Source organism: Siphateles boraxobius, unplaced genomic scaffold (assembly GCF_051911475.1).
Source record: "Siphateles boraxobius isolate OS27281-9 unplaced genomic scaffold, OSU_SipBor_1 91, whole genome shotgun sequence".
NCBI lineage: Eukaryota > Metazoa > Chordata > Actinopteri > Cypriniformes > Leuciscidae > Siphateles > Siphateles boraxobius.
Genome location: NW_027509221.1, coordinates 233586 through 250301, shown reverse-complemented (window position 1 = coordinate 250301; position 16716 = coordinate 233586). Strand labels below are relative to the sequence as shown.

The 16716-nt window shown below is 43.8% G+C and overlaps 2 protein-coding genes across 2 annotated transcripts; both read left to right on the top strand.

Annotated features, from left to right (window-relative positions):
• The first annotated feature begins 1837 nt into the window (after window positions 1-1837).
• Window positions 1838-5552, top strand: LOC143733156 (histone H4). The gene has a single exon (XM_077224733.1). It carries the CDS (start codon window positions 5189-5191, stop codon window positions 5498-5500), a length of 312 nt encoding a protein of 103 aa, XP_077080848.1. The 5' UTR covers window positions 1838-5188; the 3' UTR covers window positions 5501-5552.
• A 742-nt stretch (window positions 5553-6294) lies between these two features.
• On the top strand, window positions 6295-8355 carry LOC143733146 (histone H2B-like). Its single transcript, XM_077224726.1, has 2 exons — window positions 6295-6560; window positions 8253-8355. The coding sequence occupies exons 1-2, from the start codon at window positions 6295-6297 to the stop codon at window positions 8353-8355; spliced, it is 369 nt and encodes a 122-aa protein (XP_077080841.1).
• The last annotated feature ends 8361 nt before the right edge of the window (window positions 8356-16716 follow it).

Genomic DNA, 16716 nt, shown 5'->3' with positions numbered 1-16716 from the left:
CTGAATTGAGCACACGCTCAGTGTTTAATTGTAGTGTCTGTTCTCTAACTGAACTAAATTATTTTTATTACTATAAAAAATCTAAATGACGGTGAGGGCGGTGCCAGGGTGGCCAAGTGATGTATTTGTTGTGTAACAGAGCAAGCCTACTCCCTTTTTAAAGAAATAAAAAACAGGGTTTGAGCTTCAGCGGTCTTTAAGTATGGTTTGGCAAGCTGCCCTTTTGAGCCTTAGGGCTGAGGGAGGTGTTTCCTTCCAGACCATAGCAGGGATCCATGCCCCTTTCTTAAAGCCCCAGCCCCTAGCTTATGCTATGGGAACGCAGTGCAGCTGCACAGCAGACACGGATGAGCCACTAGTGCTAGACCTATGGCGAGGCGGCTCAGACGCTAGAACCAATCAGGCTGCTTCGTGCCCTGGCTCGTCAGAGCCTGCCAGAATGGGCGTGGCCTAAGCCCTTATATTGGCCCATTCAGCCAAAGGTAGTCAGATTTTGTCTCCTTCGGCGAAATCACCAACTGATCTCTGATCTCTGATCGCTGATCTCTGGATAAGAAGCCGGCTTCCTGGTTTTTCAACGTCAGCCCGCTGTTCTGCTGTGCCATCTGGTGCGCTATATCCTTTTAATGCATTAGTGTTCGCCACTGCATCACACTTTTTCTAAAAGAGCAATTTTCCGAGGCGTTGTTGCAAATGCCTCGTTCTAAAATGCGCCTCGTGCAGAGGCCCTCTCTTCGGCAGAGACCGTCACGTCCCCTGCGCTTCCTGTCTGGGCCGGGACCGCTCAGAAGCTACGCTCGCTAAGGGCGGCTGCCCTGAGTGTGACGACATGGATCTCCCCACCCCGCGGGCTCGACCGTGGGCTACAGTATGGAGCGAAGTTAAGCCCACACAGCGTTTTGAAGGGAGTTCCCATAGCGTAAGCTAGCCTTACGCAATACGAGAGACCTCTCGAAAGGGAACGTCTCGGTTCGTCTCCGTCTCGGTTCCCAGTAGAGATCTCTACTGCGCAGGTCCGGTCCCGAGATCGCTACTGCGCAGGTCCGGTCCCGAGATCACAACTGCGCAGGTCTTGTCCTGAGATCTCTACTGCGCAGGTCCGGTCCCGAGATCACAACTGCGCAGGTCTTGTCCTGAGATCTCTACTGCGCAGGTCTGGTCCCGAGATCTCTACTACGCAGGTCTTGTCCCGAGATCTCTACTGCGCAGGTCCGGTCCCGAGATCTCTACTGCGCAGGTCCGGTCCCGAGATCTCTACTGCGCAGGTCCGGTCCTGAGATCTCTACTGCGCAGGTCCGGTCCCGAGATCTTTACTGCGCAGGTCCGGTCCCGAGATCGTTACTGCGCAGGTCCGGTCCCGAGATCGTTACTGCGCAGGTCCGGTCCCGAGATCTCTACTGCGCAGGTCTGGTCCCGAGATCTCTACTGCGCAGGTCCGGTCCCGAGATCTCTACTGCGCAGGTCCGGTCCCGAGATCTCTACTGCGCAGGTCCGGTCCCGAGATCGCCACTGTGCAGGTCCGGTCCTGAGATCGCCACTGCGCAGGTCTGGTCCCGAGATCACAACTGCGCAGGTCCGGTCCCGAGATCTCTACTGCGCAGGTCCGGTCCCGAGATCTCTACTGCGCAGGTCCGGTCCCGAGATCTCTACTGCGCAGGTCCGGTCCCGAGATCTCTACTGCGCAGGTCCGGTCCCGAGATCTCTACTGCGCAGGTCCGGTCCCGAGATCTCTACTGCGCAGGTCTGGTCCCGAGATCGCCACTGCGCAGGTCTGGTCCCGAGATCACAACTGCGCAGGTCTGGTCCCGAGATCACAACTGCGCAGGTCTGGTCCCGAGATCGCCACTGCGCAGGTCTGGTCCCGAGATCTCTACTGCGCAGGTCTGGTCCCGAGATCGCCACTGCGCAGGTCTGGTCCCGAGATATCTACTGCGCAGGTCTGGTCCCGAGATCCCCACTGCGCAGGTCTGGTCCCGAGATCTCTACTACGCAGGTCCGGTCCCGAGATCTCTACTGCGCAGGTCCGGTCCCGAGATCTCTACTGCGCAGGTCCGGTCCCGAGATCTCTACTGCGCAGGTCCGGTCCCGAGATCTCTACTGCGCAGGTCTGGTCCCGAGATCGCCACTGCGCAGGTCTGGTCCCGAGATCACAACTGCGCAGGTCTTGTCCCGAGATCGCCACTGCGCAGGTCTGGTCCCGAGATCTCTACTGCGCAGGTCCGGTCCCGAGATCTCTACTGCGCAGGTCCGGTCCCGAGATCTCTACTGCGCAGGTCTGGTCCCGAGATCGCCTCTGCGCAGGTCCGGTCCCGAGATCTCTACTGCGCAGGTCTGGTCCCGAGATCGCCACTGCGCAGGTCTGGTCCCGAGATCACAACTGCGCAGGTCTGGTCCCGAGATCGCCACTGCGCAGGTCTGGTCCCGAGATCTCTACTGCGCAGGTCCGGTCCCGAGATCTCTACTGCGCAGGTCTGGTCCCGAGATCGCCTCTGCGCAGGTCTGGTCCCGAGATCTCTACTGCGCAGGTTTGGTCCCGAGATGTCAGCGCCATATCGGGACAATGGCGGCTTCACTTCTCGCCAATGGAAGAGAGCAAAGGGGTGTCGTCCATCTTTTTTTACAGTCTATGGTTTCAATTGAAACAAAGCACCGGCAAATTTTCTCTGTAGGATATTGATTTTCAGCCATAAAGTCTAAACCATCCGAGGTAGACTGACCATAAGCTACGAGGTTGTGAAACGAAAGCTTCTGCTCCTATAAAAACAACAAGTCAGTTTGAAATCAACCTTGTTTTAAGAAAAACGTGTTTTATTTGCGATCTTCTGGAGAAATACCATACTACCCACAATCCTAAGCATAACACTGACGTCTCTGATTGGTCGAACTCGCGGTTACCATGGCGATATTTACCACCCCGCCAACAGCTTAAGTGATCTTAAGTATAATTCCAGTAGTTTATTTGTTTATACCTCTGCCTTTTTTGCTGTTAAGTTAAAATGTTATTTTAAGCAGAAAAATAATTTTAAGATTAAAATGAAATATATGCCAGTGGTGCTGAAAAACGAAAGATACCGGACAACAAAAGAAAAGCTTTATTCAGTCTACCAAAAGTTACCTCTTTCTTTGGTATTTATGATAGGTTCGGTTCAGTGTCAGTCAGACACGTTTTCTTCTTTGCTTTTGTTGATAATTTAAGTTGAGGGGATGTTTGAGTTGTTTATTTTATGTCAGCCCAGAAAGCTGAAAATATACTGCGCTAATCAATTAGGCAGAGAAATTGGCGCCTGTGAAAGGGCGAGGCTTATTCCAACGTAAAACGCTGTATAATTGTATATAGGTTTAATCAAATAAGGTTGGATGATTTCTATGTAGAGCAGCCTGTTCATGAAGCTGAAAGTGCACGTAATAAAATAATATACCATTGATGCAAACCAACAAGAATCCTTGCTTTTTCTGCTCTATTATGTTTATTTTTTATATGAGTGGGGCCCCATATTAGTTATTGAAATGGGCCCCCGGATGCATAACTGTGCGTTCACACCGGACGCGAATAGCGCGTCAAATTCGCGTCTACCGCGTCTAGTTTGACGCTTGACCACTTTGTGTTAATTCGCGTGTCAAGAGAGAAACTGACGCGCGTAAAAACAAAAGTTTGAAGCGAAATTTACGCGCGTCACGCGCGTCAGAATCGAAACCCGTTGGCGGCCATCTTTTTTATGTTGATCGAGCATTCATCGGAGAGTCACCCCTCTGTATTTGCTCTGGAGAGCAGAACGGCGGCGTAGGGGTAATCGTCGCCGTATTTGTGTCCATCAGACCCTTCGAAGGCGAACCCAGTGTGGCGAGTTTCACCATTGGCTCGCTCCAGGAGCTGCGCCTGGACGACGGCGGCTTTCAGCGGTACTTCCGCCTGTCCCGCGCCCAGCTTGATGACCTGTTGTCCCGCATCGGAGCGAGGAGCACCCTCGCCCTCATCCACCTAATCTGTCATTTATTTTTGTTTTGATGATAAATGGAGCCTGCCTCCAAAAGTGATTAATCTGTCCTGTGATTTTTCTCTCTCTCTCGAACAACACTGTCCAGACACGAACTTATGCAGTATGTTGGTTGTCTTTACATTAATAATATTTCATATATCTAGATATGGAATAAATAGCATTCAATACAAAATGAATATGTCTCATATATTGAAATCAAGTTTTATGTGAAAAAATATTTGCTTTGTTGTGCATTAGAACCAGTCATATTACAAAATAATTTATTGAAGCCTCCAGATACTTCACCACATGACAGCAGCATGCAGCAAGGCTCCGGATTGGTTAACGCGGCGCGAATTGACGCAGAAGTTCAGATTTTTCAACTCGGGCGGCAGACGCGAATTCGCGTCAAACGCGTGAATGCACAAATAGCACTAACTAAATCATTCGCGCGTAACGCGCTTAACGCGCAAGCCGCTTAATTCGCGCCATTCGCGCGAACTTGACGCGCGAATGAGGCGAATTCGCGTCTACCGCGCCGCGCTCTACGCCTCATTTGCGCCGCAGGAATTTTTTACGCGCGTAACGCGTCTTTGCATTGACTTAACATTGAAATCACTCGCGCCTGACGCGCTCGCGTCCGGTGTGAACGCACCATAAGGCCGCCACTGCATTGGGGGATGTTTTGTCTTGGTCTGAGTATTTAAAGAAATGAGGCTCAGTGCGATTTGCAATCAGTTCAGATCAGAAACGGGGTATTATTTATTGCCAATCTTTGTGGGAGCATTTCGCCCCATAATGTAGGGTTTACCAGGACACACACACACACACACACACAGGCATAAACAGAATATTATAACTGATGCCACTATTCATAATTTTAAAATAATCGATATTGTGATATGATGTCGTGTCCCTCTTTGTTTACTTTGCTGTGCTTGTTGAACATCACTGTTCATTATCAACCAGTATTACTGTAAATTACATGATTGAAACATTATTAATATTTAATATAACAAAGAAATGCCTCTTTCAGATCTGGGTAGCGGGTAAATTTTTCACGCTCTATATTTTGAGGGGGAGGGGTTGCGCGGTATGACGCGGCACTGGTTTCTCTCAGGTCCTGTAAGCGGGTATAAAATGCCTCCCTTGAACGTTCACAGACTATTCTTCGACATCTTTTGAACAGTACAACAACTTTGTAAAGCATAATGTCTGGACGAGGCAAAGGCGGGAAAGGGCTCGGAAAAGGAGGCGCGAAGCGTCACCGTAAAGTCCTGCGCGATAACATCCAGGGAATCACCAAACCCGCCATTCGGCGTCTGGCTCGCCGCGGCGGCGTGAAGCGCATCTCCGGGCTGATCTACGAGGAGACTCGCGGGGTGTTGAAGGTGTTCCTGGAGAACGTGATCCGCGATGCCGTCACCTACACCGAGCACGCCAAGAGGAAGACCGTCACCGCCATGGATGTCGTGTACGCGCTGAAGCGACAGGGACGCACCTTGTACGGCTTCGGGGGATAAACGCCTGAAACCGGAGAAACTGACGAACCCAACGGCTCTTTTAAGAGCCACACACTCACGCACAGAAAGAGTCCATGTTCTAGCAATGCCAGTCATACAGTTAGTTATTAAAGACTGTTAATGAGCTCATGCATAAAGTTATGAAACAAAATCTCCATTTTAATTTTCTCTACACAGCAGGTGATACTTAAAATATTTATTAGGATTTTCTCAGTTTATCGATTGATGGATGCTAAAACATTTTACACAATAAGCAAAACAGACTATTAGATCAGAAGTAGTACTAAAGCAAGCCGAAGTAAAAATTGTGTTTTTCACTAAAATGTTGCTACTCCTGTTACTGTAGTTTAAATGTAATGAATCAATGGAGTTCTGAGGGAAAATGTTTATAAAGGGAGACTGACTGTTATTGTTCTCTTTCCTCCAAAACTACTCCAGTGTAATTAATACGGGGTTTAATTAAACGATTGTGCAAAATACGTGTCTACTCTAGAACCGTTTATTTTCTCAAAATATCACTCAAATCTATTTTAAAAAAAGTGCGCGAAATGAAGCAAAGGAAACTGTCGTTCAAACATGGGTGGTGGGAGGGGCTATTATTTAAGCGTCTGTGATTGGACCTCGTGATGCTTTGAGTTGTCGAATGAAACACGAGTTTATGGGTTCGGCCAATGAGAATAGGCAATCAGATGGTTTGAGTCTCTCTTTGTAAATTAGCATAGGTCAGTGAATAAAAGCCTCTGTGTCGCTCCTGAGTTCACACTGACTCGTCAGTTTAACGATCATTCCTCATCATGCCTGAACCAGCCAAGCCCGCGCCGAAGAAAGGCTCCAAGAAGGCCGTCACCAAGACCGCCGCGAAGGGAGGGAAGAAGCGCAGAAAGTCCAGGAAGGAGAGCTACGCCATCTATGTTTACAAAGTGCTGAAGCAGGTTCACCCTGACACCGGCATCTCCTCCAAGGCGATGGGCATCATGAACTCTTTCGTCAACGACATCTTCGAGCGCATCGCCGGTGAGGCGTCTCGTCTCGCTCACTACAACAAGCGCTCCACCATCACGTCGGCGCAGGGATTAAAGTTCTCCGTCGCTACGACGGATTTCCGTTAATTGCAGCGAGTCTATGACGGATTTCCGTCAATTGCAGGGTTCCCGTCTGTCCTTAATGTCTTAAATTCACTTTTCATAATGTTAAGGCCGTAAATAGGTTTTCATTTCTCAAATAGTGTGATAAATGTCTTAATTTTAGTTTGAATAGGTCTTAAATTAAGGAAAGACGAGGTGTATTCCCCCTGCTGAGGGGGATGTGATAAAGCCTGGATCGGAGCGAAAGCACGTTCCTCTCTCCACTCTAACATTCTGTAATCACTTCGCTTATGGTCCAGTCCGGGTTTTCAATTCCCGCTCACGGAAAAACTGCTCCGTGTTCACTCAATTAATCTTAGTTTTGGAGAAGTGCATGTCAGGCTACAGCTGGTTTGCTGCGGTCCGAATCCGAGCGAGTTTGTTCCCTGCGCCCCCCGCAGCGTTGGTCTGGTTTCACGTTCAACTTAATTCTATCGAACCCTGGTGCGTTTGCGTGCATATTACGTCAACGCAAACGTGCACGGCGCATGATAGAAAACAGAACGCGGGTCAATATTGGCCGTTTCTCAATACCAATAGGCTACGCAAACCTCGGACTTGCGTCCTTGATAGTTCGGACTTGGCAAGTTCGACTCGGGAGAACGAACTCCCGAGGACGCGAGTCCGGTTATTCTGCAAACGGATCCGCGGCGATCTTGGTTTCGTCACTCATCTCGCTCTGGCTACTCCGGTTATCTCTTTATGTATATTTTAGTCAACAATAAAATGAAATATGGTATAAAATACAACTCTGCCTCTTTTCATCAACAATAAAACGAAATATATACAAAACACCTCTTTTCATTTATAAATGAACATATTATCATAAACATATTAGACCTATATGGCCACACAAATGTGGTTCAGATAACGCACATTGATTATCTTCACTCCATATATTTATAACAACACGCAATATAAAACACAACCCTGCTTCTTTTTGTTTTCATTTTAAAAATATGAAACATTATTGATCATTAAAACTGACAAACTTAACAAACAGAGACAGGGTTGTATCATTTTATTTTATTATGCATGTACACATACAAGAGAATGCATAGTAAAATATATAAAGAATATTTTATATATTTTAGAATATATAACATTACACAACCCTGTTGCTTTTTGTTAAATGTCAGTTTTAATTATCAATAATATCCATAAAAGTATAAGTAGCCTAATATGTAGGCTATAAGAAGCTATACAATGAGAAATAAAGCAAACAATTCAGTCAAACATTAGTAAGCTCTCTAATAGGCTACACAGTTAAAGTTAAATAGCCTAAATATATAAAGTTATGAAACTTCACTTTGCCCTCAGCCAAAACGATTTGCCATTAAACAAACTATATATTAATATAATTTAGCATTGTTTGGTCTTATAAGATAAATAAAAACATGCACTGAAAAGTTATGTAGATGGTTGATTATTTGTCAAGCTAAGTAATTTTTTTTCATAGATTAAAATAGCTTTTAAAATATGCAAACTGGCAATATTTAAGCGGTTTAAAACATCTCCCCTTAAAACGATATTGGTCTCGACTATTTAAATAAAGTTAAAGGAATATGACTTGGCCTGAAAAAAATTTCAGTCAGAAGAATTTTTTTCACTTTAATCCCTGCGTCGAGAGAGATCCAGACCGCCGTGCGTCTGCTGCTGCCCGGAGAGCTGGCCAAACACGCCGTGTCTGAGGGCACCAAGGCCGTCACCAAGTACACCAGCTCCAAGTAGAGTCCGAGGAGGCGCTCACACACAAAGGCTCTTTTAAGAGCCACACATATCATCCTGGAAAAGAGCTTTTAGCGCATACAAGATAATTACTGTTGTTGAATTGACGGCCTGGTTAGCAACGTGCCTTTAAAGGATTTGGTTCACCTCAAAATTTAAAGTTTTCTTATTTACTCACCCCAATGCCGTCCAAGATGTTCATTAAATTCTTTTCCTGGACTCTCTACCGTTAAAGTCCATTTCGTGGAGAAAAAACCTGAAATGTTTTCCTCAAATCTTAAATTTTAAGATGAGGAAAACCTTTCAGGTTTTTTCTCCACGCAATGGACTTTAACGGTAACCAAGTTGAAGTTCAATCAATGTGTTTCAAAGGGCTCTGCAAGATCACAGCTGAAGAATAGTGTCTTATCTAGCGAAACGATCGGTCATTTTCTAGAAAAAATAGAAATGTATATACTTTTTAACCAAAATTGTTAGTCTTGTGCTGGTCTGCAAGGTAGTTGTAATAACACTTACATAATCACATTGGAAAGGTCATGCTGTAGGCGGAAGTGCGGCCCCATTGTTTTAGATTTAAAACCTCCAGGATACCCACACTAAAGGACCATTTTAAACAATAAACCGAAACAAAAACATGTAAATAATATTTGAACGATTCTCCTCCACGCTTGTAAACAATGTTTGTTTGTTACAACGCTTGTAAAAGTACCTGACCTTTCCAATGTGATTACGTAATGCCTGGCGTGTCGCAGACCAGCACAAGACCTACAATTGAGGTTAAAAAGTATATACATTTTTTTTTTTTTTTTGAAATTAGCCTAAGCTCTTTTCAATAAAATCCATGCAAAAATTAATGTCAGATAATTTTAGAATACAGTACAGGATGTACAGAACATTCTTCAGTTTTATGCAAAACAGAAATACAACAAATAGAATATCAGATCTCTCATATGGCCAAAAATAAATGCAAAAAAATAAGCTTTTTTTCATATCGCCACATAACAAATTAACCCAAACCTCTAACTTCAAGTATAGTTTTATCTGCATAGATGCACGGTTCACTCACATAAAGGGATATATACTATAGAAACTGCTAGATTGTTTAAATCGTTGTCAAATGTAAACTATCACAACTCTAAACTGCTCAATGTAGACAAACATGACTTGCACCAGTTTGTACAAACCTCAAACTTCAATGTCAAATTCAAATATTTCAGTGGAATTCATTTTTATTTTATGTGTCAAAAGTAAATGGCCTTTACCTCAGCACATGTAATACAAATATGTGTACATTCAATTTTTAAGAGACTGGCAAAAACGAGAGATAATTTTGAGGTCAATTATTTGTTGAAAAGTCAAAACACACTGCTCTTGTTCTTTATTAAAATATCTTCTTGTGGGACGATATTGTTTTCCATCCTTTCCAAGCATTAGCACATCCATCCGTGTTTCAGGACAGATAAAACTGTAGTGTTGCCAAATCACACATTTAGATTAAAATATACATTTCCATGTATCATATAGTTTACACAAGAAACGGTTACTGTAAATGGAGTCCTTAACATTTATGCTGATCAAGAACAATAAATGCGAGGAATATGTGACCGTATTCATGTGCTTTATTACATACATCTTTCATTTGAAAGCCAGGTTTCATCTGTAAAACCGCATTCTTTCATCTTAAAAATATATTACAACATATGCTTTCAATGACAAATGAGGAAAAGTTTATGCGTTCATGTTTTTAAGGCTAGATTATTGTAATGCTCTACTGGGTGGTTGCCCTGCACGCTTAATAAACAAACTACAGCTGGTTCAAAACGCAGCCGCTAGAGTTCTTACCAGAACCAGGAAGTACGACCATATTAGCCCGGTTCTGTCAACACTGCATTGGCTGCCTATTAAACATCGTATACATTTTAAAATATTGCTGATTACTTAAATGGACTGCATTTATATAGCACTTCCACAGACCCAATGGCCACCAAAGCGCTTTATATATTTGCCTCACATTCACTTACACACCGACGGCAGTGTCAGCCATGCAAGGCGCATCCAGCTCGTCAGGAGCAGCTGGGGTTAGGTGTCTTGCTCATGGACACCTCGACACTTGGTAAGGTGGAACCGGGGATCGAACCACCAACCTTTCGGTTTGTCACACACACAGTCTGTCAGTTCAAAGCTAGACTAAAAACACATCTCTTTGACCTAGCATACACATAGAACATTGTACATTCCTATTATTCAAATACAGTGGATAGTGTAAGTGAACACACCCATGCTAAAGTTGAATAAAAAGAGGAATCAAAAAATCATCTTTTGGAAATTGATCTTAATGCCTTAATTTAAAAAAAATGAGGAAAAATCCAACGTTTAAGGACACCAATTTTCTTTGAGAATGAATAATGTATAGTAAATAAATAAATGTTCTTCCTTAAAATACAGGGTGCATAAGTCAGTACAACCCTATGTTAAATTCCCATAGAGGCAAGCAGATTTATCATTGCTAGTTATTTCTAGCAAGTTATTCCAGTTATTTCATGGATCCAGGATACTATCTTGATATTGACAGAATTTGAGAGGTTCATATTTGTTTAATTTGAAAAGTAACCTGCTCTGTCTTGTCTGCCGGTGTCAGTGTCCTCTTCTTCGCGATTGTTCTCTGCATTAGAAAATGAATGTGTGGCGTGAGAGCGTGTGAAAAGTGTCAATTGCGCGAGCCTCACGCTGAATGTGTGAGAGTTGGCAGCCCTGACACTGTTTGTTCGTTGGCCAGAGGAGAACTGGGGCCTGTACCATAATGGTAGTTGAACAAACTCAAGATTGCAGGATTAGTTTCGAGTTGACAAAACCAAATTAATCCAACCAGGCTTTGTTGGTACCATGATGCTGATCATCAACTTTCTCTGTCAACTCAGGCTGTGATCTTGAGTTTAGGAGTTTAGGTGTGACATCAGTAGCGAACAGCCAATCACACGCTGAGAAAGAGTGAAACTGAGATTCATTTCTCGCAAGAATAGCAGCACCATTCACTTCTCTCTTCTGCAGGATATTACGAGATTGAAAAATATTAAGAATTTAAACAAATTTACACAGCAAGAAGAAAATATCTATGAAAGAGGACTACTAAGAGAAAAAGTCTTGCTATATCAGTGCAAGTAAAAGTTGTGAAGTAAGTTTATACAGTTGATAAAAGTATAGAGAGAATTGAACATTTAAGCTCAGATGTAGTCATTTTATATAGCTTAATCTGTTGATTCTAAAGCATATTTATATTACCTTTATATATTTATTAATTTAAAGGTGCAATGTGTAAAACTTTTGAGTATCTATTAACAAAAATGCAATATGACATCCATAACTATGTGTTCAGTGGTGTATAAAGAACTTACTTAATAAACCGTAATGTTTTTATTTCCTTAGAATGAGACATTTATATCTACATAACCGCAGGAATCCCCGTTTATGAAGGTCGACATATTGTGACGCCATGTTTCTACCGTAGCCGACAGCGAACAAACAGCGTTACAGAGCGCGTTTCGTCACTACCTTGAAAGAGAAGCAGCAGAAAGCTAGAAGCTAGCCATAAACACCGTGAGTAGTGACTTTTCCCTTGTCAGTGGTGTAAGATATGTAGTTGGATTGTTTCATGTAACTTAATTCTTCTCCCTCGCTGTGTTATGGCTTTGCTATGTGGGGAGAAATGTGCTGGTTACGTTCGTGAGACAATCAACTAATTACTATTATTATATTACGTATTTAGACCCTTGATCCTCACCTGACTATTGCTTTGTAAACTTTATCCATGATGTGGTTTATAATGGACTGTGGTACAGAAACTTGGTTTACTCTGGCTATTCTCTGCCGTCTCAGACGACGATGTTTGTCCCGTTTGAGCCACCGTAGCTTCTTCGAAAGGGAGGGGTGAGCAGTGGGCTGAGCCCTTAGTGTAAAGTCGCAACCGAACCGCTAGATGTCGCTAAAAGTCACACACTGCACCTTTAAACTGTGCATAAAAATAATTGATAAACTAAAATTGTACGTGTGATCGATTCATAATTAATATTAAAATAATAAATAATAAATAATATCTAAATCTTACAAAATTATTATTCTAAATAAGCATTACTAAAAGCTAGACAATTTTGTCTTTAAAAATCATCTGCTATGTAGTGACCTTTAATTTGGAGTAGAAACTGGTGGAGTGACTTTATCGCATCAGGCATGTGTCACTTTGCTCACAGCTGATTGGTCCAAGTTCGTTTTGCAACCTCTTACCTGGAGCATAACCTGCCCCGGACCAGGTTAGCCGTGGAACGTTAGTTACTATGGCGATGAACACTGCTAAAAGCCAAACCACTTTCATAGTACCTAAAACCCAGGGTTGGCGCAAACTATGCTAAAACATACCTGGCTAGCCACCTAAACCAGCTTCATGGTATAGGCCCCTGGCCACCCGACTGAGCAAGGGTTTTTCTCCATTCTATCAATGATGGAGGTTTGGTGTTCTTGCCAATGTCGCCTTTTTTGTCCTTTGTTGCTTTTGGCTTTTGTCTTATTTAGTTGGGGACATTTAATTTAATATTAAACAATATAATTGATCTGCCTGCATTGACACCATTATACACAGGGACGGACTGGGACAAAAAATCGGCCCTGGCATTTTGGCCCAGACTGGCCCACAACATATGATCAAAAACACCACCCATATTTGCACACCCACTGTATACCAACTCCTATTCCTTAAAACCACTAATGCCATGTAATGAGTGAGAGTTAACAAATGAAATAAATCCCAAATTGTCATTTATTAATACAGTAGAACTATACTCCACAGTGATGAACCCTAAAACAAGCTATAAACTGCATTGCCATAGCAATAAAAAAATTCTTTCTGAGAAAAAAAAAATTACCCTGACTTTTTTTGACCAATGCATTACACAAAGCAAATTAAGCAAAACAAAACAAATTCGCCCGGGGGATTGTTTTTTTTTACGGTGGATCTGAAAAATGCTTACTTTCAATTCAGATAACGCCCAAACCCAGGCCATTCTTGAGATTCGCCTTCGAGGGGCAGGTTTATCAATATACGGTCCTACTGTTCGGTCTGTCCCTGGCACCCCGTACATTTACGAAGTGCATGGACGCTGCACTTTCTCCCCTGAGGCAACAGGGAGTGCACGTGCTGAACTATCTCGATGGTTCGTTATGGCTCAGTCGAAGGCAGAATTGTTGACACACAGATCCATGCTCCTGGGACATTTGGAATGCCTGGGGCTCAGGATCAATTTTCCCAAAAGCAAACCAGCCAGAACGTAACCTTTCTGGGCACATTTATCGACTCAACACTGATGAGAGCTCGGCTCACACCAGAGCGCTTTCTCTCTATCCAACACCTGATAGCCTCCTTCAGGGTAGGTGCGTGCACGCCCCTCAGGAAGTTTCAGAGGCTTCTCGGGCTCATGGCCGTGGCATCATCAGTACTCCAACTAGGGTTACCGAATATGCGCCCCCTTCATGACTGGCTAAAGTGCCGTGTGCCAGCTCATGCGTGGCGGTCAGGACACCTGCACGTTACAGTGAACCAGCGCTGCATCAGAGCTCTGGTCCCCTGGAAAGCCCAAAACTGGTACCAGTCGGGCGTGACCATGGGGGGGACCTCCAGGAGGAAGGTAATTTTCACAGACGCCTCCAACCAAGGTAGGGGATGCTGTGCGAGGGCAAGCTTGTCTCAGGCTTCCGGTTGAGCCTGGAGAAGACCTTACATATCAAATGCCTTAAAATGAGAGCAGTTTGTTTAGCCCTGAACGCGTTTCTGCCAGACCTCAGAGGACACCACGTCTTGGTCCACACAGACAACATGTCAGTGTCCTACATAAATCAGCAGGGTGGCCTCAGATCGGGCAACCTGTATATCATGGCCAGAAATCTCCCGGGTGTCCAAAATTTGGGAGCTGACATGCTATCTCGAGACAACACTCCCCCAGACGAGTGGTCTCTCAACTGTTTCACAGAGGTCGACCTCTTTGCCTCAAAAAGCAACACTCATTGCTCAATGTTCTTTTCAAAGGACACCCTCTATATGTGTTCCCGCCAGTCTCTATGATCCCTCAGGTCATCAGACTGATCAAGTAAAGCGGATGCCCAGTCCTCTTAGTAGCCCCTCTCTGGAAAACCCAGGCGTGGTTTCCGGAGCTGATGATGGACATTGTTCCCTGTCTGGTGCCAGTGAGGAGGGCGTTAAGTCACATTATACTCCATGTGTGGCCCCTCAACGGGTATCCTGGGACCTCCCAGAAAAGGTCTTGAATACCATCACTGAGGCTAGAGCACCGTCTACCAGGCACCTCTATGCCCTGAAGTGGTCAGTATTTACCAGCTGGTGCACAGCTAGGGACCTCGAGGCCCAGTCATGCGAGGTGTCAGTGGTACTCTCCTTCCTACAAGAGTTTTTGGATGGGGGTCATTCCACGCTCAAAGTGTATGTGGCAGCCATAGCAGCTTACCATGCTTACCATGGAATTTGGGGTTGGTGACTCCAGGGGTTACCGACTGTAAAGTATGCGCGCAGAATCATGAAGTCAGCATTCCTTAACACAATAAACACACGTTAAGAAGGGTTTCTAAAGCCCCAACCTATGACTCTTCCAATTCTAAATCTTCCGTTAGCGCCAGCCAGTCTGGAGGGTAGATTAGTTTGTGACACCTTTACAGCGTAATGAGTCCCCACAGAGATCCTCGCGCGATCCTGATTTGTTCGCGAGCCAACATCCAAGAAGACCGTTATCTCCAAACCCCCCCCCCAGCGAGGAAGGAATGCCAGATGCGCAAATGGACAACACACACACACACACACACACACACACACACACACACACACACACACACACACACACACACACACACACACACACACACACACATATATGCATCTATAACATTAAAACACAGAAATGAGGGATTATGAAATGTAAACATGATGTATTCCTGTATGTTTGAAGTTTATACTGTATCGAGTCTATCTAGGACTGTTAGTTATGTAGTTGAACCTTGCGGACTTCTATAAAGGTCTAAGAGTTTATATATATCCTTGTATGCGTAACAAACACAGAGTGATTGGTTTTAAACGAAATCGCTCAACTTGCTCGAGCCGAATATATGTAAGAAGTTAATGAAAAATAATATCCTACTATGTTTTTCCCTTCTTTGTAAGTGAAAGGCCAAACGCTCGTCCTCATAAAACACGCGAATGAGGTCATCAGATTAAGACAAAGGGAATATCGGGCGCCAAAAATCTGTGAGTTGCTATTGGACTGTGCTTCCACAGAAAGGGGCGTTTAGTTTCATTTTAAAAGACCGCGACATGACTCAACTCTCTCTCTTCTTCGTGCTACTCTTCCTGTGTATGTCCTGCGACCTAGTCGCCTTATTTTATCTTCGGTTTTATTTTACGTTTAACTCAGTCTTTTATTTGATGCTCAGTTCTTGTCGGCAGACCGAACACAGCATTTTACGTTTTGATAGAAGTCCTATATCCTCCGGGTGAAAGGACTCCTCCACAGCATACCTTTAAGACTTTCGAATTTCCCGCGAGCAAAACACGCCCTCGAAACACCGAAAGGACGCTTCCAGCTCACCAACTACGAGGACGTCCACACCCACACACGCCGGCTTGTCTAGCGACATAAAGGTCCAGTGCAAGTATAATTCAATCCAGATTCCAGCGCGTTAAAGTGTGTATTTTCCTTGTTGGTTCTTAAGGTTCAACTTTGGTAACAATCTTTGTTTTCCTGTCTTCTACTTTTCTTTCTTACTGTTTTTGTTTTTATTGTTCGATATATTCATTTTTAAATGTAGTTGTATTGTCTAGTTCATTTTTATTAAACCCATTATACTCTTGATTGTCTCTGTTTATTGGTCACGGAACAAAGCCTCTTTAATGTACGATCTAAAGCTACGAGCTGATACTGATAAAGTTAACTAATTTGATTAGTAAACTGATACTAAGGATAAACCTTTTTGAGAATTGGTAACGAATATCGAACAAGCAGCTCGGTGGACGAACTGATTAGTTTGGATAACAGTTGCAGTAACTCTATTAAGGTATTCTGAAAATTAATATAGCCCGCCTGCATATGAATTATATACTTAATTAATTACAATTCGTTGTGTTAATTAACTATATATCTCTGAAGCAGACGCGTGAGCTATATAATCCCTATTTGGGTGATTTTTATGTATGATGATCTAGTTCAGGCCCGTATTCAATCACTGTTGTTTCCAAATTAATAATTGTTGAATATTTGTTCCCCAAACCTGAGCTAAGTTCCTTACACGACTTTAATGAAGCAGAGACTGTCCAGA